General features: G+C 36.5%; 1 protein-coding gene across 1 annotated transcript in view; it reads right to left on the reverse strand.

Annotated features, from left to right (window-relative positions):
- Positions 1-22,933, reverse strand: part of xpc (xeroderma pigmentosum, complementation group C) — a 31,261-nt gene that overhangs the window by 5,678 nt on the left and 2,650 nt on the right. The window contains exons 2-10 of the mRNA XM_062054459.1: positions 16,210-16,476; positions 16,045-16,141; positions 14,041-14,125; positions 12,930-13,087; positions 12,737-12,857; positions 12,562-12,651; positions 9,034-9,837; positions 6,916-7,076; positions 231-312 (exon numbers count right to left, since the gene is read on the reverse strand). Of these exons, the coding sequence (XP_061910443.1) occupies positions 231-312; positions 6,916-7,076; positions 9,034-9,837; positions 12,562-12,651; positions 12,737-12,857; positions 12,930-13,087; positions 14,041-14,125; positions 16,045-16,141; positions 16,210-16,476 (1,865 nt within the window). The remainder of the gene's footprint in view (positions 1-230; positions 313-6,915; positions 7,077-9,033; positions 9,838-12,561; positions 12,652-12,736; positions 12,858-12,929; positions 13,088-14,040; positions 14,126-16,044; positions 16,142-16,209; positions 16,477-22,933) is intronic.

Here is a 22,933-nt window from a genome sequence, read left to right on the forward strand (position 1 = left end):
AAAGTTAATGATTATTAGCAAAAAAAAAAAGTTTATCAGTTTGAACATCAAATATGTTGTCTTTGTAGCATATTCAACTGAATATGGGTTGAAAATGATTTGCAAATCATTGTATTCCGTTTATATTTACATCTAACACAAAATCCCAACTCATATGGAAACGGGGTTTGTACTTTAGCAAACTTCAGACCCAGAAGATCATCAACAACGAATTAAATATCGTCTCGCACCTTGTAAGGTATTTCTCCTATTCTGACAGTCCGTGCTTCTTTCAGCCACGTGTCTTTGGAGTGCAGCGTGCGCACACAATCTCTAGCACCAGGGAAGATTGGAATAGAATTTAACATCAGTAAAATTAAATATGAATCTTATTTGCCTCTGGATTGTAAAACACAACAAACCAAAAATACTCTCCATCTATACAATTCAAACAAAAAAGCATCTCCAATGCAATATATTCATCTGCAAAAAACAATAGTAATATGAAAGAAAATAAAATGAAACATGCTGTGTGTCCGAAAAGGAGCATGAGGAAGCAAAATTATTAAATCGTCCTACCTCCTTACTCAGATACTGTATTTTTCGGACTATAAGTCGCAGTTTTTTTTCATAGTTTGGTCGGGGGTGCGACTTATACTCAGGAGCGACTTATGTGTGAAATTATTAACACATTACCGTAAAATATCAAATAATATTATTTAGCTCATTCACGTAAGAGACTAGACATATAAGATTTCATGGGATTTAGCGATTAGGAGTGACGGATTGTTTGGTAAACGTATAGCATGTTCTATATGTTATAGTTATTTGAATGACTCTTACCATAATATGTTACGTTAACATACCAGGCACCTTCTCAGTTGGTTATTTATGCCTCATATAACGTACACTTATTCAGCCTGTTGTTCACTATTCTTTATTTATTTTAAATTGCCTTTCAAATGTCTATTCTTGGTGTTGGGTTTATTAAATAAATTTCCCCAAAAAATGCGATTTATACTCCATTGCGACTTATATATGTTTTTTTCCTTCTTTATTATGCATTTTCGGCCGGTGCGATTTATACTCCGAAAAATACGGTAATCTGATTCTTAAACATCAATACAATACATCAGTGTTTTTCAACCATTTTTTAACCAAGGCACATTTTTTGCGTTGAAAAAATCCGGAGGCACACCACCAGCAGAAATCATTAACTCAGTTGACAGTTAAAAGTCATTGTTGCAATTGTTGCATATGACTTTACCATAACCATGCATGCATCACTATAGCCCTTGTCTCAAAGTAGGTGTACTGTCACCACCTGTCACATCCTGACTTATTTGGACTGTTTTGCTGTTTTCCTGTGTGTAGTGTTTTAGTTCTTGTCTTGCGCTCCTATTTTGGTGGCTTTTTCTCTTTTTTTTGGTATTTTCCTGTAGCAGTTTCATGTCTTCCTTTGAGCGATATTTCCCGCATCTACTTTGTTTTAGCAATCAAGAATATTTCAGTTGTTTTTATCCTTCTTTGTGGGGACATTGTTGATTGTCATGTCATGTTCGGATGTACATTGTGGACGCCATCTTTGCTCCGCAGTAAGTCTTTGCTGTCGTCCAGCATCCTGTTTTTGTTTACTTTGTAGCCAGTTCAATTTTAATTTTGTTCTGCATAGCCTTCTCTAAGCTTCAATGCCTTTTCTTAGGGGCACTCACCTTTTGTTTACTTTTGGTTTTAGCATCAGACTCCTTTTTACCTGCATTTACAAAGCAATTAGCCACCGGCTGCCACCTACTGAGATGGAAGAGTATTACACGGTTACTCTGCCGAGCTCTAGACAGCACCGACACTCAACAACAACACATCATTTGTAGACTATAATTACTGGTTTGCAAACAATGTTTTTAACCCAAATAGGTGAAATTAGATAATCTCCCACGGCACACCAGACTGTATCTCACGGCACACTGGTGTGACGCGGCACAGTGGTTGAAAAACACTGCAATACATCATCCCCTGATACTGGACAATGTTAAATATAGGATTAATACCAATGTAGAACTGATGTGTGCATTAAATATTGATAATAATAATAACCATAATTAATGATCAAAAATGACCCCAAAAGGGACAAGCGGTAGAAAATGAATGGATGGATGGATGGATACAATACTAGGAAATAATTATGTTGTCATAAAAAATGTACGTTTTGAGAAAAAAACAGGAGTTGGTGAGTAGTAAAGTAATCAAACCCAACAAAATAAAAATAATTTACAATACAAAGTAAAATATATAAATATATCATTAAGTTCCAAGAATGAGGTCACATTTTTTCAAGGAATTCTGTTTAATTCTTGGAGGGTTGTAAAGCGGCTATGTGTACCCAGAAAAGCGCAACATCGTGTAAAATAGTAGTAGGTAAATATAGTTATCATTTCAACGAGCGAAGGTCTAACTTTCCACAGCAATTTAAACTAAAAAATCTGAACCCAGGAGCTGTCTAGGAACTTGACATATCCATATTTGGGAAAAATATCCCATTTAACTGTTGCTTCACAGCTATACATTAACCAGAATTCTTCTTGTCAAATTTCTGACTTTTTTCTCATAAAGTAACAACTTGATTCCTTTGTTAAATGTTGTTACATTACAACTTATTTCCTAATATACTTATGATTTTATCATGGTATATTTGCACACAACTAGAACTGGCATATTAGAAACTGAAAGCAGCCATTGCTTGCACATTTACTTGTGACCGTGGCCAGAGACATAAAGAGACTAGGCAATAGTTAAGGATTTTTAAATAATTTTAGTCCATTCGTAAATTTTTATTTTTATTCTGTTTTCATATATTTTATACGCAGCTGCTATCATTTCTCATCTTGAATATACTGGCAATAAACCACATTCTCAAATCTTTCTTTAGGTGACTAACCATCTAAAAAAACACGCTAAAACAAAAAGGTGCATTTTGTTTCGTTGCTATGGTAGAATCCTGGCTAATACTACCATGCTTTTATTTTGAATGTTAATTTCCACTGAACAGGAAGTCAGTGTGTCACGTTTTAATGCTGTGTACCTCGTCAGTAGTTATGTCGCTGCAACGGTAACAATACTACAACACATGTCAACATGAACACGCCAATTTTCACAGAAATGACAATTTTGGGTTTCAATTTTTTTGACCATACATGTTGACATCGACTTAACCCTTGTGCACCCCTATGCCCCAGAATGGGTATTACATGTGTTCCTTATGTGAGATATGATTGTTCAGTTTGAAGGTTAGTGGTCTGAAATTCCACCGAGGACGAGTTTTATTTATAAAGTTGCATGGTGTTTTGATTGTAAAGTTGTTAAAATAGGATATAAACAAAGTATACACACTTTCTTTTCAAAAATCTTGAAGCCCCATAGAATCCTATTATAACTGATATTTTTAACAGACTGGTTTCAGTGTTGGGTTAGTTACTGAAAACCAGTAACTAGTTACAATTACTAGTTACTTTATTTCAAAAGTAACTCAGTTACTAACTCAGTTACTTACACCAAAAAGTAATGCGTTACTGTGAAAAGTAACTATTTAGTTACTTCTTTTCCCCCCCTTTTTTTTAAGGCTCCCATTAATGCCCTTTTAGCCTTCATTTCAGTACTGTTATTGCACTGGAGAATAATACCATCTGTTGATCAACTTGACATGCATTTGCATCACTGAACTCAGAAAGCAATGTGCTCTACATACAACACACAAACAATGTGGTCTACATACAACACACAAACAATGTGGTCTACATACAACACACAAAGACAAAGATACGTTTCAAAGGGCTAATTTATTTCAGGCCAGAAAAAATTGACAAAACTATTTTAAATAGCTGCAACATAATGGCACTTTAACTTTAACTCTAAGTAGATAGGATCTTTGATCCAAGACACAACTTACATTTAACTAAAATGTTATTTTCTTTGTGCTCGACAAAAGAAAAGTATTGAGAATGTCTCCATGTTAAAAAACTCGACTTCTGGCTTCACCATGATGTCTTGTTAGTTGTTATGTGTGTGGCCCTTTAAGATATGACAACATGTGAGGTGAGTGACATCAGTGAGTGAGTGGGCGAGAGAGGTGAGGGAGCGGCGACAGTGAGTGCGTGCAGGTGTTCTAGCTTGGTGGATGGCTGCGTGCAATAAAGTCACAAAGTTGCAACAAACCGCCGGTCTCGTCATTCACCCTCAGCTGTAAAGACCCTCTTCCGGGTAAAGTGAAGGTTGTTAGCCCCGAAGTACGGCTCTGGAGGCGTGCTTTCCCCCACCCACAGAAAGCACGCCTCTTATTTTCCACCGGAGCGCCCCAATAAAACACACTCAGATCTTCTGTTTCTAGCCGATACTACATAAAAATAACGTAAAATAACGCAGTAACGCATCATGCAGTAACGGTAACTGAGTTACTGCATATAAAAAATAACGCGTTAGATTACTAGTTACCGCCGAAACTAACGGCGTTACAGTAACGCGTTACTTAGTAACGCGTTAGTCCCAAAACTGACAGGTTTATTATGACACTTTTTCCATGAAAACCGAATGAATCTTATTCTTGCTGATTTTAAAAACAAGAAAAAAATTGTTTCGATGCAATTGCACCTTTTAACGACCAGATGGTGCCAGAAAACCATGAGCATACCTATTTTTCGGAGTATAAGTCGCACTAGAGTATAAGTCGCATTTTTTGGGGAAATATATTTGATAAAACCCAAACACCGAGAATAGACATTTGAAAGGCAATTTAAAATGTCTAAAGAATAGTGAACAACAGTCTGAATAAGTGTACGTTATATGAGGCATAAATAACCAACTGAGAACGTGCCTGGTATGTTAACGTAACATATTATGGTAAGAGTCATTCAAATACCGTAATTTCCGGACTATAAGCCGCTACTTTTTCCCCTCGTTCTGGTCCCTGCGGCTTATACAACGGTGCGGCTTATATACGGCCTGTTCTTCTCCGACACCGACGAAGAGGATTTCGGTGGTTTTAGTACGCAGGAGGAAGACGATAACACAATGATTAAAGACTGACTTTTCATATACCGGTAGGCTGGTTATTTTGATAACGTACAGGCGAGCACTTTGTATTACTTTGCACCGTTGTATTATTTGTACTCTGCACGAATGCTTGTCGCCATGTCAAAGATGTGAAAGTTTGATTGAATGATTGAAAGATTTATTGTTAATAAATGGGACGCTTTGCGTTCCCAAACAGTCATCTCTGTCCCGACAATCCCCTCCGTGGTAGCAGGAACCCCTATATACTACGGTAATTACTAGGGATGTCCGATAATGGCTTTTTGCCGATATGCCGATATTGTCCAACTTTTTAATTACCGATACCGATATCAACCGATACCGATATCAACCGATATATACAGTCGTGGAATTAACACATTATTATGCCTAATTTGGACAACCAGGTATTGTGAAGATAAGGTACTTTTTAAAAAAATGAATCAAATAAAATAAGATAAATAAATTAAAAACATTTTCTTGAATAAAAAAGAAAGTAAAACAATATAAAAACAGTTACATAGAAACTAGTAATTAATGAAAATTTGTAAAATTAACTGTTAAAGGTTAGTATTATTAGTGGACCAGCAGCACGCACAATCATGTGTGCTTACGGACTGTATCCCTTGCAGACTGTATTGATATATATTGATATATAATGTAGGAACCACAATATTAATAACAGAAAGAAACAACCCTTTTGTGTGAATGAGTGTGAATGAGTGTAAATGGGGGAGGGAGGTTTTTTGGGTTGGTGCACTAATTGTAAGTGTATCTTGTGTTTTTTATGTGGATTTAATAAAAAAAAACAAAAAACAAAAAAAACGATACTGATAATAAAAAAAACGATACCGATAATTTCCGATATTACATTTTAACGCATTTATCGGCCGATAATATCGGCAGACCGATATTATCGGACATCTCTAGTAATTACACATCAAAACCCTGCGGCTTATAGTCGGGTGCGGCTTATATATGGGGCAATCTGTATTTTCCCCTAAATTTAGCTGGTGCGGCTTATAATCAGGTGCGGCTTATAGTCCGGAAATTACGGTAACTGTAACATATAGAACATGCTATACGTTTACCAAACAATCTGTCACTCCTAATCGCTAAATCCCATGAAATCTTATACGTCTAGTCTCTTACGTGAATGAGCTAAATAATATTATTTGATATTTTACGCTAATGTGTTAATAATTTCACACATAAGTCGCTCCTGAGTATAAGTCGCACCCCCGGCCAAACTATGAAAAAAACTGCGACTTATAGTCCGAAAAATACGGTACTTCTCAAAGCTTTGATAAGCGTAAATGAGTTAAACTGAAAATGAAAATAAGCGGTAGAAAATGGATGGATGGATGGGTGAAAATTGTGAGCAATTATATATAACATCACAAACATAAATAAAAGACTTGACTCAATAAACTCAACCAAGTCATGCCTGCTTTCTCTCTCCTTTGAGCTCAGTAGGCACAGAAAAATGATCTTTCTTCTGACCTACTGTATCAAAATAAATGTTGTCATGAATTATTGACCTGTTCAAGGCTGTAATTACTCAACCTAAAAAATTCCACTGTGCAACTTGTTTAGAATTATTGCATATTTAGCATTTTCCCCATTGTAAAAAAACGGTTACTATTTTCAACAAAAAGGCCATAAAACAAACAAACAAACAAACAAAACTATAAATCGTTAGGTGGATCTGAAGTCTCTTTTGGATCCCAAGAGTAAGTGTGTATGGTCAATCTTTACCACCATCAAAATGGCCAATGGAAATACTACGCCGACTACACAGCGTTGTGTTATATGTTTTAAAATAATACATATATTGTGAGGGGACTACACTACTGAGTGTGTGACGAGGCTGACCTGGAGTAGACGGGCTCTCCTCTGCAGTACCCGAGGACAGCGGCGGTGTGAGGATAGACAGCTTCATACTTGAGCAGGTGTCTCCTTAAGGCGTACAGCGGGTGGTTCTTGTATTCGGCGATGGAGACAGGCAGGGGCTTGCTGAGCATTTTCCTCTGCATCTGAGTGGGTGAAACAAAAAATAAGTATCCAAAACAGAGCTAATGCAGGCCTCGAATTTTAACTTTTTAAGGTCAAGGCAAGCGTTGCCTTAGAGGGCTCATATTTTAGGGCACCAAGGCAAACTTTTTTTTTTTTAGACGCAGGGGCTCCAAGTTTATTCATTATTAATATCAACTTATCAGCTTTTTGTCATTACATGGTGCCTTTATCTCTATTTTTACATTTTGATAGAGGGAGGTATTTTTTAAAATTATTTATTTATGTTTTTAAGTTACGTACATTTATATGTAGATGTAGATACTGTATCGGGACAGATCCATTAAGAGTTTGAGCAGAAATATGTCGTATAGGAATTAACTATACACAATAACACATTCACAAAATGATGTGTCACCTGAATGGTTTTTGAAGTAACACTTTTGTGACATGAAAAAAACAAAAGTAATGTAAAAAAAACATGATGTTTACTTTTTGATGTTAATATAAAACTGAAAGCAGTTCGGCTAATGAAAATGAAGTCTAATAAACAAGCTTTGTTATTCTCCAACATCGCCTCCTTGTAGTTCAGTGCAACAGTTTGGCCAACCAAAATAAAGAGGAGTGACACCTCTCACATCGAATACAGACAACGTTCAATTCGATAAGATGACAAAACATTTGAACTAGTATTGATGTTATTTGAACACTGACACAGTTTGCAGTTAAATAAAGGACAAGTGATCATCCCAGTAAGCAAACTTAAAACTTTATAAACAAGTTCACGACACATCGCCGGCTGCATGTTTCCTCATGTCATTAACTCTCAGTCGCAGCAGCTGTATTGAGAAAATAAAAGCAACATCAAATAGTTTTCTCATTCGCTGTATACTTTGAGTGTGGGGACAAGTGCGTCTGTCTCCAATATTGTCCACACCTGTCTCCATCTAAACACAGCAGTGCGCTTTTAAATGCACGCCGGAAAGCGAGGGAAAATGACGTTAAACCAAGCGCTTGGCTCCATTTAATCCGAGGGGAGATCTCCCGATCCAAGTCCGAGTCATTAGTCCGCCATGATTGTCAAGCCAAATGACGCAAGTGCGCATGCGCCTAACTTTGTGTTGCCTAAAATTCAGTGTTTCCCACACATTCATTTATTTGTGGCGGCCCGCCACGAAAGAATTACGTCCGCCACAAATAAAAATAAAAATATATATATATATTTTTTTTTGTCCTGTCCAGCTTCTCAGCCCATATAGGCTGTTCAGATTTACTTGTTTATTTGTTACTGACTGTGGCAGGACACCTCTGCCTCTGTTTCACTTTATGTTGCTGGTAAATAATATGGTTGTAGTAGTAGGCTAAAGTTAAATTATTTAGTATGCACTACTTAAAGGGGCAGAGCTTTAAGAGACATTTTAGCTTTTATATTTTATAAGATATATTTTTTGTAAGAACCACGATTAATAAATATATTTCAGTGAATAACTTATTGTTCAAATCTGTATATAAATATGTACACAAAGTGTTGTAATTATATTGTAAAATGGATGGATGGATGGACGTTTAAAACAAAACTGTTATTATTAATTAGTAAGTATACATTTTTTGAGCCTTTTTAGAGAAAATCATATCATTGTAGTAAATTATGCAAATTACTCGATGATGTCATGGTGACCACACCCATAGCCACGCCCCCGCCGCCACAGGTATGTTGGCAGTTTATGGGAAACACTGAAATGCATTGATAAATGACGTTTTTTCAGGAATTAAAAAATTAGACGCTATTACTAACCGTTGGGAATTTTATACCGTTTTTTAACAAGTAAAAAGTCAAGGGCGGTCAAGGCATGATGTTGCCGTCGATGTTGGTGAATTTTTGAGGGCATTACGGCAAGTCACAAGGGCGGTCGCGGCAATTGCCACGGTTGCCGTGGTTAAATTCGAGCCCCGCAAATGTGATGATGCAGCGTTTTTCACCTCCTTCTCCTCCTTTTTGTCCCGCTCATCTTCAGGCCTTGAGAACGGCTGCAGGGTCTCCTCCCACCACTCCTCCTCCACCCGCCTCTTCCTCGTCGTCGTCATCCAGGTGGGGTCGTACTTGCGTCCCAGGTCCTTCACGAAGCCGTCTTCGTCCACACACACCACGTAGGTGATTGGCCGCGTCGCTTTTTGGGAGCAAAGGTGAGGCGCGCCCACTCCGTGCTCCACGTCTACGCACAACCAGGAGGAGGTTTTGTCCAGGAAGACCTCCATCCACTCGTCATTTCCAGGGCCGATGTGCTTTTTTGTGCTCCTTTGCTTTGTTTTTGTCACTCCTTCGCTTTCTCCTTCCTCATCTCTCACCTCCATTTTCGTTCCACCGCTTCTTCTCTTCTGGGTTGTGTTGGTCTTGTTGCTGCTGCTCCTCGGTTTTGAGTTCTCTACACCCTCTGAATCTTCACTCTCATCCTCACTGTACGCTGCAAACTCCTCATCACTCAGCTCCTCCTCGTCCTCACTGGGGCTCTCTTCCTTGTAGCTGACCTTAGAGGCGATGCTGCGCCGCTTGGAGTTCTTCGGTCTCTGCCCGCCTCCTGACACTCTAACTTTCTTCTCCTTCTCTTCCTCTTCGTATTCTTTTTTCTTTGCCTTTTTCCCTCCTCTGCCTCCAGCACTCTTTCCTCCTCCAGCCACTCTTTTACTGCCTGGAGAGATTTTCCCCTCAGCCGAACTGCTCTTAGACGCTCCCTGGCTCTGCTGGGTTTTTTCGGGACAGTCAGACGACGCTGCTGTCCCTTTAGCCTGCATGTGAGACACAGATAGCGGACACTTCAGCTACAAAGTGACCACACAGATACAGTGCAGAAGCTTGTTCTGGATCCAAGGGAGCTATCATAAACACAAAAGACTTGGTCTGTCAAATGATTAATCTTTGTAATCAGATTTTAGAATTTGGATTAATCATAAATAATGACTCGTTTGCATACTTAAAATTTGCTTCGACCCCAATATTTGTACAAAAATGCAATTTTTATTTTTAGAATGTCATCCAGGAACATTTCTCAACGTTTTACTTCAATGTAGGTCATTTATTTGCACAAAACTTAGTAACAGTTTTATCTAAAATTCTTTCAGGCTGTATTTTGGAGGGAAATTTGCCAGCGAACACACTAGTCGGAGTCTCCCCGCTCTTTTTTGTACGGACGTATGCATTGATCGGAACACTGACAGTATAGCGGTTAAGGTAAAAGAGCTTGTACGGGCAAAACAAATCGCATGCTTAATCTAAGTGTGTTCATGATTAATGCACTATTTTTTGTGATTAATCACATGGGTTAACGCATTCATTTTGACAGCCCTACAAAATACTAGGGGTGTAACGGTACACAAAAATTTCGGTTCGGTACGTACCTCGGTTTAGAGGTCACGGTTTGGTTCATTTTCGGTACAGTAAGAAAACAACAAAATATACATTTTTGGGTTATTTATTTACCAAATTTGCAAAATCTTCCACCAAAAATATTTTTCTTAGTGGAATATTTGATGTGAAGTAATGGGAACCTTGGATAGGTCAATAATTCATAATAACATTGATTTTGATTCAATATTATGTTTTGAGCAATGACAGTTTGAAAGAAAAAAAAAAACAGCTTTGTTTTATTAGTCAACATTGCAACTTTTTCTAAATTACATTTAACCTTTAAGCTTTTTTATTTCGTTTTTGTTTATTTTAATAGTATTTTTAGAATGTGTCGTGGGCCTTTAAAACATTAGCTGTGGGCCGCAAATGGCCTCCGGGGCACACTTTTGATACCCCTGCTATAGATAATAAAAAATTAAATCTGATAAATCTATGGATAAAAAGCAGAGCCTGGCGACGCATGCGCGTTTATCATAACTCTCTCACTCTCTCTGTCTCTGCCCCTCCCTCACCAATGCTGCTGCGCGCACAATTTGTTTTGTTTTTAACCCCTTCTTAACCCTGAACGTACATTGAAAATACACGCAACACTAACTCAAAATGCCGGACATTTGAGGCGTTTAAGAAACTCTGCCAGGACAGCTCCGCAAAAGAGGACATGTCTGGTGAAAAGAGGACGTATGGTACGTCTATCGTAGCCCGTTAGCTGCTAGCATGCCGTGTGTTGTGCCTCGGTGTGCATTGTTTACACACCGTGCGTTACGCTACTTAATATGTCCGTGTGGAAACTCGTTTGGTACACCTCCGAACCAAACCGGAACCCCCGTACCGAAACGGTTCAATACAAGTACACGTACCGTTACACCCCTACAAAATACATTAAAAAAACTGCACTGTATTGTATTTCAGTAGCCAGTATATATTTACTCTATTAAACAGGAGTGTCCAAAATGACAGCTAATTTTTAACGACCCAGCACATTCTAAAAACAGAATGACTACAAAAGAGAGCAAACAGATCTCCAAGTAATAACCTGCGATTAATCATGATTAGTCCAAAGTCAAAAGTGTGATTAATCTGATTAAAAAAATAATTTGACAGCACTATGAATTACAATAATTTGTAACATTTTAAATGTTTACAAATATGTATTATTTTTGTACTGTATCTCCAAATTTTGTATGTGTGTTTTAGAGATGTCTGATAATGGCTTTTTCGCCGATATCCGATATTGTCCAACTCTTAATTACCGATTCCGATATCAACCGATACCGATATATACAGTCGTGGAATTAACACGTTATTATGCCTAATTTTGTTGTGATGCCCCGCTGGATGCATGAAACAATGTAACAAGGTTTTCCAAAATAAATCAACTCAAGTTATGGGAAAAAATGCCAACATGGCACTGCCATATTTATTATTGAAGTCACAAACTGCATTATTTTTTTTTAACATGCCTCAAAACTGCAGCTTGGAATTTGGGACATGCTCTCCCTGAGAGAGCATGAAGAGGTTGAGGTGGGCGGGGTTGGGGGGGGGGGCTGGGTTGAGGGAGACGGGGGGTGTATATCGTAGCGTCCTGGAAGAGTTAATGCTGCAAGGGGTTCTGGGTATTTGTTCTGTTGTGTTTATGTTGTGTTACGGTGCGGATGTTCTCCCGAAATGTGTTTGTCATTATTGTTTGGTGTGGGTTCACAATGTGGCGCATATTTGTTACAGTGTTAAAGTTGTTTATACAGCAACCCTCAGTGTGACCTGTATGGCTGTTGACCAAGTATGCTTGGATTCACTTGTGTGTGTGAAAAGCCGTAGATATGTGATTGGGCCGGCACGCAAAGGCAGTGCCTTTAAGGTTTATTGGCGCTCTGTACTTCTCCCTACGTCCGTGTACCACTCCGTACAGCGGCGTTTTAAAAAGTCATACATTTTACTTTTTGAAACAAATACCGATAATTTCCGATATTACATTTTAAAGCATTTATCGGCCGATATCCCGGACATCTCTAGTGTGTTTCCTAACTAAAACATTCAAACTATTTTGTAATATTTTTGTGAACCTTGGAGCCTACAGTTTTGCATGTGTATCTTAACGGTGATGGTACCTTGGCCGCAGCAGCTTTGAGAGGAATGGGCTGCAGAGAAAGCACCAAGCGACATAAGACTCGCAGAGACCTGAGGACCAACAAGAAGAGCTGCAGGCAACACAAAAAAAGCCATTAAATATTTCTTGTATTGATTCCATGGCACTGGTGGAGGTGAAATACTAGTAGTACCAACATGCGTCATCTCTTGGTGGTTCTTTGCCGAAAGGCTGGCCAGGCGTCTCTCCAGCAGAGAGCGAGGGTTTGAATCCCCCTCGAAGGAAAGACCGGGGTTGAGCGTGAAAGTTGCTCGGAACCTGAAAGAAGAGACATGAACTTACTCTGCGTCTTGTGAGTTCCGTTTACGGTTATTCCCACTGAGTACACACCATTTGAGGAGCCCACCGATGTAGTTTTGGTCTACGCGTTCCCTGGTGACAGCCGTGATGCGAGCAGGCAGCAGCGAGAGTGTGATGGCCAGAAGGTCGGGTTCACAGCACAGACGGTTGCGGAACATTCCGCTGGCTAACAGACACATGAGGTGCACCTGGGACAGCATCTCAACATCATTGACCAATAAACCTCACAGATGGAGGTCTCTCTGTGTGTGTGTGTGTGTGTGTGTGTGTGTGTGCAGTGTTTCCCATAAACTGGCAAGATACCTGTGGTGGTGGGGGCGTGGCTATGGGCGTGGTCACCATGACATTATCGAGTAATTTGCATAATTTACTACAATGATATGATTTTCTCTAAAAAGGCTCAAAAAATGTATACTTACTAATTAATAATAACAGTTTTGTTTTAAACGTCCATCCATCCATCCATTTTACAATATAATTACAACACTTTATGTACATATTTATATACAGATTTGAACAATAAGTTATTCACTGAAATATATTTATTAATTGTGGTTCTTACAAAAAATATATCTTATAAAATATAAAAGCTAAAATGTCTCTTAAAGCGCTGCCCCTTTAATTAGTGCATACTAAATAATTTAACTTTAGCCTACTGCTACAACCATATTATTTACCAGCAACATAAAGTGAAACAGAGGCAGAGGTGTCCTGCCACAGTCAGTAACAAATAAACAGAAAACAGTAGTGGTGGTAGATAGACACAGAGCTTCATCAAACATCTGATCCACTGAACAAAGAGCTCCAAAAATCTTGAACTTTAGACTGCCATCAGTTTTACTCCCTACACTTAACCATGTGTTTCCTACTGCCTGCAGACTTTGCACCCTTTGTTATATACACATGTTGTGTTTCTAATATAAATACATTTAATAAAGTCAAATACAAATAAGGCAACAAGAGAAGTATCCTACACTTCTCTTTTGTAAAGTAAATCTGAACAGCCGATATGGGCATCTACATCAACTTTTATTTTTATTTTTTTATTTGTGGCGGACGTAATTCTTTCGTGGCGGGCCGCCACAAATAAATTAATGTGTGGGAAACACTGGTGTGTGTGTGTGTGTGTGTGTGTGTTCACCTTGTGTGTGTCTATCAGCAGGTCCTTCTTGTAGCGGTTCATCATTCGCTTCAGGTACATCTCAAATTCAGCCTTTTTTTTCTGCCTGCAAATCAAGAGCAGAAACTTTACTACTTTGTGAAAATGACTGCTGTCAACATGGTCATTAAAACGACAAAGAATAGTACAACTTATGGCTCCAGGTAACACCTCTATTCAATTAACCACCGATTCTCCCTAGGCAAAAACATTGCTGTGGCTGTAGGCAACCTCTTGGTGTACTGTTGTTCAAATCATATTCGGTTAAAAATAGTTTTATTTATACTTTATTTCCATTTCCTCACAAGATGGCAGTAGTTAATTAGCTTTATTTATCTCTGCATGCACTCTAAAGTGTTGCTAGCCATTCTCTGCGCTGTGGGTCTTATTTGTAACGATTTGTAATCGATTACATTTTTTAAAAAAAATAGATTTAATATATATATACATATATATATATATATATATATATATATATATATATATATATATATATATACACACTACCGTTCAAAAGTTTGGGGTCACATTGAAATGTCCTTATTTTTGAAGGCAAAGCACTGTACTTTTCAATGACGATAACTTTAAACTAGGGCTGCAACTAACGATTAATTTGGTAATCGATTAATCTGTCGATTATTACTTCGATTGATCGATTAATAATCGGATAAAAGAGAAACTACATTTCTATCCTTTCCAGTATTTTATTGAAAAAAAACAGCATACTGGCACCATGTTCTGGACATTGGGGGTGCAGCATACACCAATAATAACACAGAAATGTATCTCATCAGATCAGAACTGAATCTTGTACACGTTTCTGTTGTGAATAATAAAGGATTCATTTTAGGCTGCCTCTGAATAATAGCATGAAATATTCCAGCACCTTCATAACGTTTAGTTATACTAAAGCGTCATTCAAATCTAAATATATTTATATAGCTTTATCAGCCCGGCTACATTGATCCATTATGAAACCAACCTGAGATATTTCTGTCCGTTACGTTTATTTCGAAATTGGTAACCGTGCGTTTTCTCTCTCAAAACGGAGTCAAATGTGCCGGAGACACATTATCAGCCCCGCGTTACAACAAAGGCATAACGTTAACAAACTTTTGAACAAGAGAACTTTCATCTGAAACTCGACAGTCTATTCTTGTTCTTAGAAATGAAGGCTATTCCAAAACCCAAAACTTTTGAACGGTAGTGTGTGTATATATATACAATTTTGTGGAATAGCCTTCATTTCTAAGAACAAGAATAGACTGTCGAGTTTCAGATGAAAGTTCTCTTTTTCTGGCCATTTTGAGCGTTTAATTGACCCCACAAATGTGATGCTCCAGAAACTCAATCTGCTCAAAAGAAGGACAGTTTTGTAGCTTCTGTAACGAGCTAAACTGTTTTCAGATGTGTGAACATGATTGCACAAGGTTTTTCTAATCATCAATTAGCCTTCTGAGCCAATGAGCAAACAGATTGTACCATTAGAACACTGGAGTGATAGTTGCTGGAAATGGGCCTCTATACACCAATGTAGATATTGCACCAAAAAACAGACATTTGCAGCTAGAATAGTCATTTACCACATTAGCAATGTATAGAGTGTATTTCTTTAAAGTTAAGACTAGTTTAAAGTTATCTTCATTGAAAAGTACAGTGCTTTTCCTTCAAAAATAAGGACATTTCAATGTGACCCCAAACTTTTGAACGGTAGTGTATATATATATATTTTTTATTTTTTTATTTTTTTTATCCTGTCCTGTCCAGCCACTTTATTAAATGTTAAGTAGAATTTTATTAGGCAAAACCAGTTTTCTTTTAAGTAATATATACATTTATTAGAGCTGTTTACCTTTTTTTTTTTTGATGGAATGTAGTTAATCATAGTACTGGCACCCAATGTTATTAAAAAAGTATTGATTTTAAATCGAGAATAAATCTTTCATTTACTGTACATCAATTACAAGCATATCCAAGATAACTCACTTTTTCCTGACTTCGGGGGTCTCGATTTCTATCAGTACAGACTCAGAAGGCAGGACTGGTTCTGGAAGTTCTGTTGGCCCCAGAGGCTCGGATAATTCTAACAAACAAAAATGTTAGCTTTAAAAAAACAAATCCAGTGTTATTTCTTTACTAAACTCCACTTACCTTCCACTTCCTCCCAATCATCCTCCTCTTCCTCACTTTCATCCTCCTCTTCATCCTCCTCGACTTTCTGGTCTTTCTTTGTGGCCAAGGAGGCTGCTAAGCTCATCTTGTTGTCACGACGCGTGCCCTTAACTGGTGAAGGTTGGAAGTGCTTGCTAGTGATGACGCTCCTCGAGGGGACATTCCCAGCTCTTTGGTTTCTAGAGGAACGTGGCTTGAGGTTGACCTTCCTTTTGAGGGTCTCCTCCACTGAAGTGTTGTCATCGCCTAAGAATAAAGACAAGCAGAAACCATTTTAACCAAAATAGTTTGGAGGAATAAACAGTTTCAGTTGGAATAAGTCACTTCCACAATGCCGATAAAAAAGTATTCTTCATCAGCTTTTTTTATTTTTTTATTGCGTTAAAAAATGTTTTATCATGAAATTAAAGTTAGTTATAACAATAACAAAATAATCCCATCCAATCCCCTTTATTTACATAGCACTATTAACAACAGAACTGCTTCCAGAGTGCTGCACATAAAAAGCATTTAAAACAAAACAGGTAAAAAAAAAAAAAAATCAATAAAATAGAATAAATCAATAAAAAATATTTAGAAAAATTAAATTAAATAGAATAAAACAATAAAATAAACAGATGACCACAAGACCCATGCCGATTTATAAGCCAGAGAATAAAAGTGGATTTGAATTAGGAGCCCAGTCTAGATTGTATTTTTTACTCATCCTCCCCCAGCGTTTACCTTTTTCCCACCTTTTACGGGGCGCCATCGGCGTTCTTGTTCTGTAACCCTGTGCACTGTTTGTTTGTCTAATCTTGAACGGGTTTGTGCTGAAAACAAAGTTTCGTTGTACTTGTGCAATGACAATGAAGACCTACCCTACCCTATTAATTGGCTATAGCGATCACATGCGTTTCATAGAAATCGGCCGGTACTGATCGGTGGCCAATCGATTGGCACATCCCTAGTCTGCACCATACCGAAGCAAAATGAGTTGATAACGCCAGCCAAGGATGGTAAAATAATATTGAACATTTATCCACGTAAATATAGATAAGCTGCTGATGGTGTGTTGGATGGAAAATCAGCTGGAGGGAGATTCCGTAGAAGTCCTCTCTCCAAGATACATGCTGTACATAAGTATTACATTTCTTCATAAAACTATTGTAGTTCTTAGTACTACATTGTTTTATACAATATTATCTAACTTTTTATTTTTTATTTTTAAAGGCATGGTTTTGTTTTGTTATTAATTAATTTTAATGGGTGACATTGGTTTGAAGTGTCTTGAGTAATAAAACCAATTACGCTTTGATTGGGAAGTTTATTGACATCTTAAAGAATGGAATCCATGTAATGCTTTAAAAAGGCAAACGGATGGCACAAAAAAACAAAAGGCTTGTTTCCATTGTGGTCCATCAAATATTCATCACATTTGATACATTCAATAATAAAAGATATATAACCTGTTACATGCATATAAAAAAATTACGTTTAAAAAATGGATAAATGATGTACATACACGTATACACGTCAGGAGATTTGAAAAACAATATATACAAAAAATGGGGGGCAGGGGGTATATACACTATCTACATGACTATGCACATGTTGACTCCAAGAGTGTGCAAAACAGAATGAGAATGAGAATGTGTATATATATATATATATATATATATATATATATATATATATATATATATATATATATATATATACACAACCGTTCAAAAGTTTGGGGTCACATTGAAATGTCCTTATTTTTGAAGGAAAAGCACTGTACTTTTCAATGAAGATAACTTTAAACTAGTCTTAACTTTAAGGAAATACACTCTATACATTGCTAATGTGGTAAATGACTATTCTAGCTGCGAATGTCTGTTTTTTGGTGCAATATCTACATAGGTGTATAGAGGCCCATTTCCAGCAACTATCACTCCAGTGTTCTAATGGTACAATGTGTTTGCTCATTGGCTCAGAAGGCTAATTGATGATTAGAAAACCCTTGTGCAATCATGTTCACACATCTGAAAACAGCTTAGCTCGTTACAGAAGCTACAAAACTGACCTTCCTTTGAGCAGATTGAGTTTCTGGAGCGTCACATTTGTGGGGTCAATTAAACGCTCAAAATGGCCAGAAAAAGAGAACTTTCATCTGAAACTCGACAGTCTATTCTTGTTCTTAGAAATGAAGGCTATTCCACAAAATTGTTTGGGTGACCCCAAACTTTTGAACGGTAGTGTAATATATATATATATATATATATATATATATATATATATATATATATATATATATATATATATATATATATATATATATATATATATATATATATATATATATATATATATATATATATATATACACACACACACATATATACATACACCATAACCACATATAAACCTGTTTGATGCTTCGAAGAGTTGCTGGGGATCAATTTTGGTTCAGATCAGGTAGAGGTTGAGCTGAGCCATGATTTTATGGCAGTTTTAACATTTAGTAGGGAAGTTCGAATTTTAAGGTCTGTTGGTAGTGCATTCCACTACCAACATCATCATCATGAGGCAAAGTGGCAAAATATGAGAGTCTTGAATTTGGGGGGGGTGGACGAGGTCTGAGGAACTCCCTCTCGTGTAGTACCTGTGAACATCACTTACTCTGGTGAAATAGTTGGACAGGTACTAGGGGACAGTTTCTCTGAGTATTTTGAATACCAGGCACATTGCAATTTGGTGTACTCTTTCCTCAACTCTAAGCCATCCTAATTTGGTAAAGTGGGCTTGAGTTTGGTGAGTCCTGTATGGGAGGTTGAGCAGGAGTCTCACCAGCTTGTTTTGGGAAGTTTGCAGTTTCGTTTTTAGTGGCTTGGGGATACTGGTACATGAGGTACAGTCGTAGTCAAAATGACACTATGAATGCACCGGAAAGGTTCATAAGTGTATCCCTGTTGATAAACGCAGAAATCCTGCCTAGAAATCTAGTTTTATTATTGATCTTGGTGATTGCTTTTAATGCCATTTTTTTCCACCCGAGAGAGTGTTGTCCAATATACAACCTCTTTGCTGGTGATTATGGTATCACCTGCTTGTAGACTGAGGTACTCATAGACATCTTATAAGGGTACGCAGCATCGAGCGCTACTGCCTACTGGCGCTGACGAGACGCAGGGCCGCCATCTTGGAGTGGTGATCCGCTCCACTCAGTGCAATTCATTTGGCAGGAGCAATGAACTGTCAGCGCAGTTAATTCATCTTACCTCACTGAATACCACTGATTTTCACACGTTTTTGGTCATACGTGTAGCTATAATAAAGGACACATGTTTTATTACTCATAGTTTGCTTAACAGTAATAGAATATTCTTATTTGCTATAAGTGACCAGACGTCATAGATCAAAACTGGGAATATAATCCCAGAGAGGGGGGAAAAAAATGGTCAGCTATTTTTAAGTTGAAGAAACAATATGATTAGGTTATATATACATGCGTATATCCTACATAAACAATGTATGAATACATTAGATATCTATATATCTTAGGGACCTATAGACTGTATCTCTGTTGCTGCAGCAGCAGAGAGTTTATTCTGTCTTGACACTTTGTATTGATATTTTGTATTACATTCTTCCCTTAAATGATCATGTTTACAGTGATTGTTTTGTATGTATTTTGTATGTATGTCGCTTTGGATAAAATCGTCTGCCAAATACTTAAACGTCCTTCAAGTATGACATTTTTAAATTTAATTAACTTCATTGACAAGCAATTCTATTATGGTCATACTCTTGTTTGCTCACGGCTCCGATTTCAGTACTATTGAAGATCTTTGCTCCTTCTCAACTCTGTGGTAATATTCTTTTCACAAAATACAACTAATAGTACGTTAATGTTAAATCTTCCTTGTGAAAAGTTATCCCCCGATTCCTATTTTCAACAGTCCACTCATTTGAGCAGGAAAACGCTGAACACCATCTTTGTTTTCTACCTGTCAACTGTCAGTTTAGGCTGCTCGCATCACCACTTCAAGATGGCGGCCCAATGTCTCGCGTCACAGCAGCCAATGCTGCGTCTACTTATAAGATGTCTATGGAGGTACTACTGTACATAAATATATTTGATCACAACAAAAACACAGACATCGGCGAAAATAAACATGGAAGAAAACTTGAAACAAGTCAACCCCATCATAGTATCCATCTGATACCATCCTGGTATTGGACTTCTGTCCGGAAGTGGGCCCCAACTACAAGTCTGTGTACGTCCAGAACGAACTCTGAGCTTCTTGTTTGCTTCCATCACAAAACCCTTTCTTTGTTGGAATACTTCTCTTTTATTGCTTTTATATCACAAGAGAATAAGTATTTTTATTTGTTGAAACTAAAACACTACTGTGAAATTGTTATTTGACTTTCATTCTTGTGTCCACGTAATGTTATTTGTAGTATTGTAGTAGTTTGCAGTGTTTTACATGGTATTGTATTTATTTGTAGTATTGTTGTACTTTGCAGTGTTTTACATGGTATTGTATTTATTTGTAGTATTGTAGTAGTTTGCAGTGTTTTACATGGTATTGTATTTATTTGTAGTATTGTAGTAGTTTGCAGTGTTTTACATGGTATTGTATTTATTTGTAGTATTGTTGTAGTTTGCAGTGTTTTACATGGTATTGTATTTATTTGTAGTATTGTAGTAGTTTGCAGTGTTTTACATGGTATTGTATTTATTTGTAGTATTGTAGTAGTTTGCAGTGTTTTACATGGTATTGTATTTATTTGTAGTATTGTTGTAGTTTGCAGTGTTTTACATGGTATTGTATTTATTTGTAGTATTGTAGTAGTTTGCAGTGTTTTACATGGTATTGTATTTATTTGTAGTGTTGTAGTAGTTTGCAGTGTTTTACATGGTATTGTATTTATTTGTAGTATTGTAGTAGTTTGCAGTGTTTTACATGGTATTGTATTTATTTGTAGTATTGTAGTAGTTTGCAGTGTTTTACATGGTATTGTATTTATTTGTTGTATTGTTGTAGTTTGCAGTGTTTTACATGGTACTGTATTTATTTGTTGTATTGTAATAGTTTGCAGTGTTTTACATGGTATTGTATTTATTTGTAGTATTGTAGTAGTTTGCAGTGTTTTACATGGTATTGTATTCATTTGTAGTATTGTAGTAGTTTGCAGTGTTTTACATGGTATTGTATTTATTTGTAGTGTTGTAGTTTGCAGTGTTTTACATGGTATTGTATTTATTTTTAGTATTGTAGTAGTTTGCAGTGTTTTACATGGTATTGTATTTATTTGTAGTATTGTAGTAGTTTGCAATGTTTTACATGGTATTGTATTTATTTGTTGTATTGTAGTAGTTTGCAGTGTTTTACATGGTATTGTATTTAGTTGTAGTATTGTAGTGGTTTGCAGTGTTTTACATGGTATTGTATTTATTTGTAGTATTGTAGTAGTTTGCAGTGTTTTACATGGTATTGTATTTATTTGTAGTATTGTTGTACTTTGCAGTGTTTTACATGGTATTGTATTTATTTGTAGTATTGTAGTAGTTTGCAGTGTTTTACATGGTATTGTATTTATTTGTAGTATTGTAGTAGTTTGCAGTGTTTTACATGGTATTGTATTTATTTGTAGTATTGTTGTAGTTTGCAGTGTTTTACATGGTATTGTATTTATTTGTAGTATTGTAGTAGTTTGCAGTGTTTTACATGGTATTGTATTTATTTGTAGTGTTGTAGTAGTTTGCAGTGTTTTACATGGTATTGTATTTATTTGTAGTATTGTAGTAGTTTGCAGTGTTTTACATGGTATTGTATTTATTTGTAGTATTGTAGTAGTTTGCAGTGTTTTACATGGTATTGTATTTATTTGTTGTATTGTTGTAGTTTGCAGTGTTTTACATGGTACTGTATTTATTTGTTGTATTGTAATAGTTTGCAGTGTTTTACATGGTATTGTATTTATTTGTAGTATTGTAGTAGTTTGCAGTGTTTTACATGGTATTGTATTTATTTGTTGTATTGTTGTAGTTTGCAGTGTTTTACATGGTATTGTATTTATTTGTTGTATTGTAGTAGTTTGCAGTGTTTTACATGGTATTGTATTTATTTGTTGTATTGTAATAGTTTGCAGTGTTTTACATGGTATTGTATTTATTTGTAGTATTGTAGTGGTTTGCAGTGTTTTACATGGTATTGTATTTATTTGTAGTATTGTAGTAGTTTGCAGTGTTTTACATGGTATTGTATTTATTTGTAGTATTGTTGTAGTTTGCAGTGTTTTACATGGTATTGTATTTATTTGTAGTATTGTAGTAGTTTGCAGTGTTTTACATGGTATTGTATTTATTTGTAGTATTGTAGTAGTTTGCAGTGTTTTACATGGTATTGTATTTATTTGTAGTATTGTTGTAGTTTGCAGTGTTTTACATGGTATTGTATTTATTTGTAGTATTGTAGTAGTTTGCAGTGTTTTACATGGTATTGTATTTATTTGTAGTATTGTAGTAGTTTGCAGTGTTTTACATGGTATTGTATTTATTTGTAGTGTTGTAGTAGTTTGCAGTGTTTTACATGGTATTGTATTTATTTTTAGTATTGTAGTAGTTTGCAGTGTTTTACATGGTATTGTATTTATTTGTAGTATTGTAGTAGTTTGCAATGTTTTACATGGTATTGTATTTATTTGTTGTATTGTAGTAGTTTGCAGT

Source organism: Entelurus aequoreus, linkage group LG07 (assembly GCF_033978785.1).
Source record: "Entelurus aequoreus isolate RoL-2023_Sb linkage group LG07, RoL_Eaeq_v1.1, whole genome shotgun sequence".
Taxonomy (NCBI): domain Eukaryota; kingdom Metazoa; phylum Chordata; class Actinopteri; order Syngnathiformes; family Syngnathidae; genus Entelurus; species Entelurus aequoreus.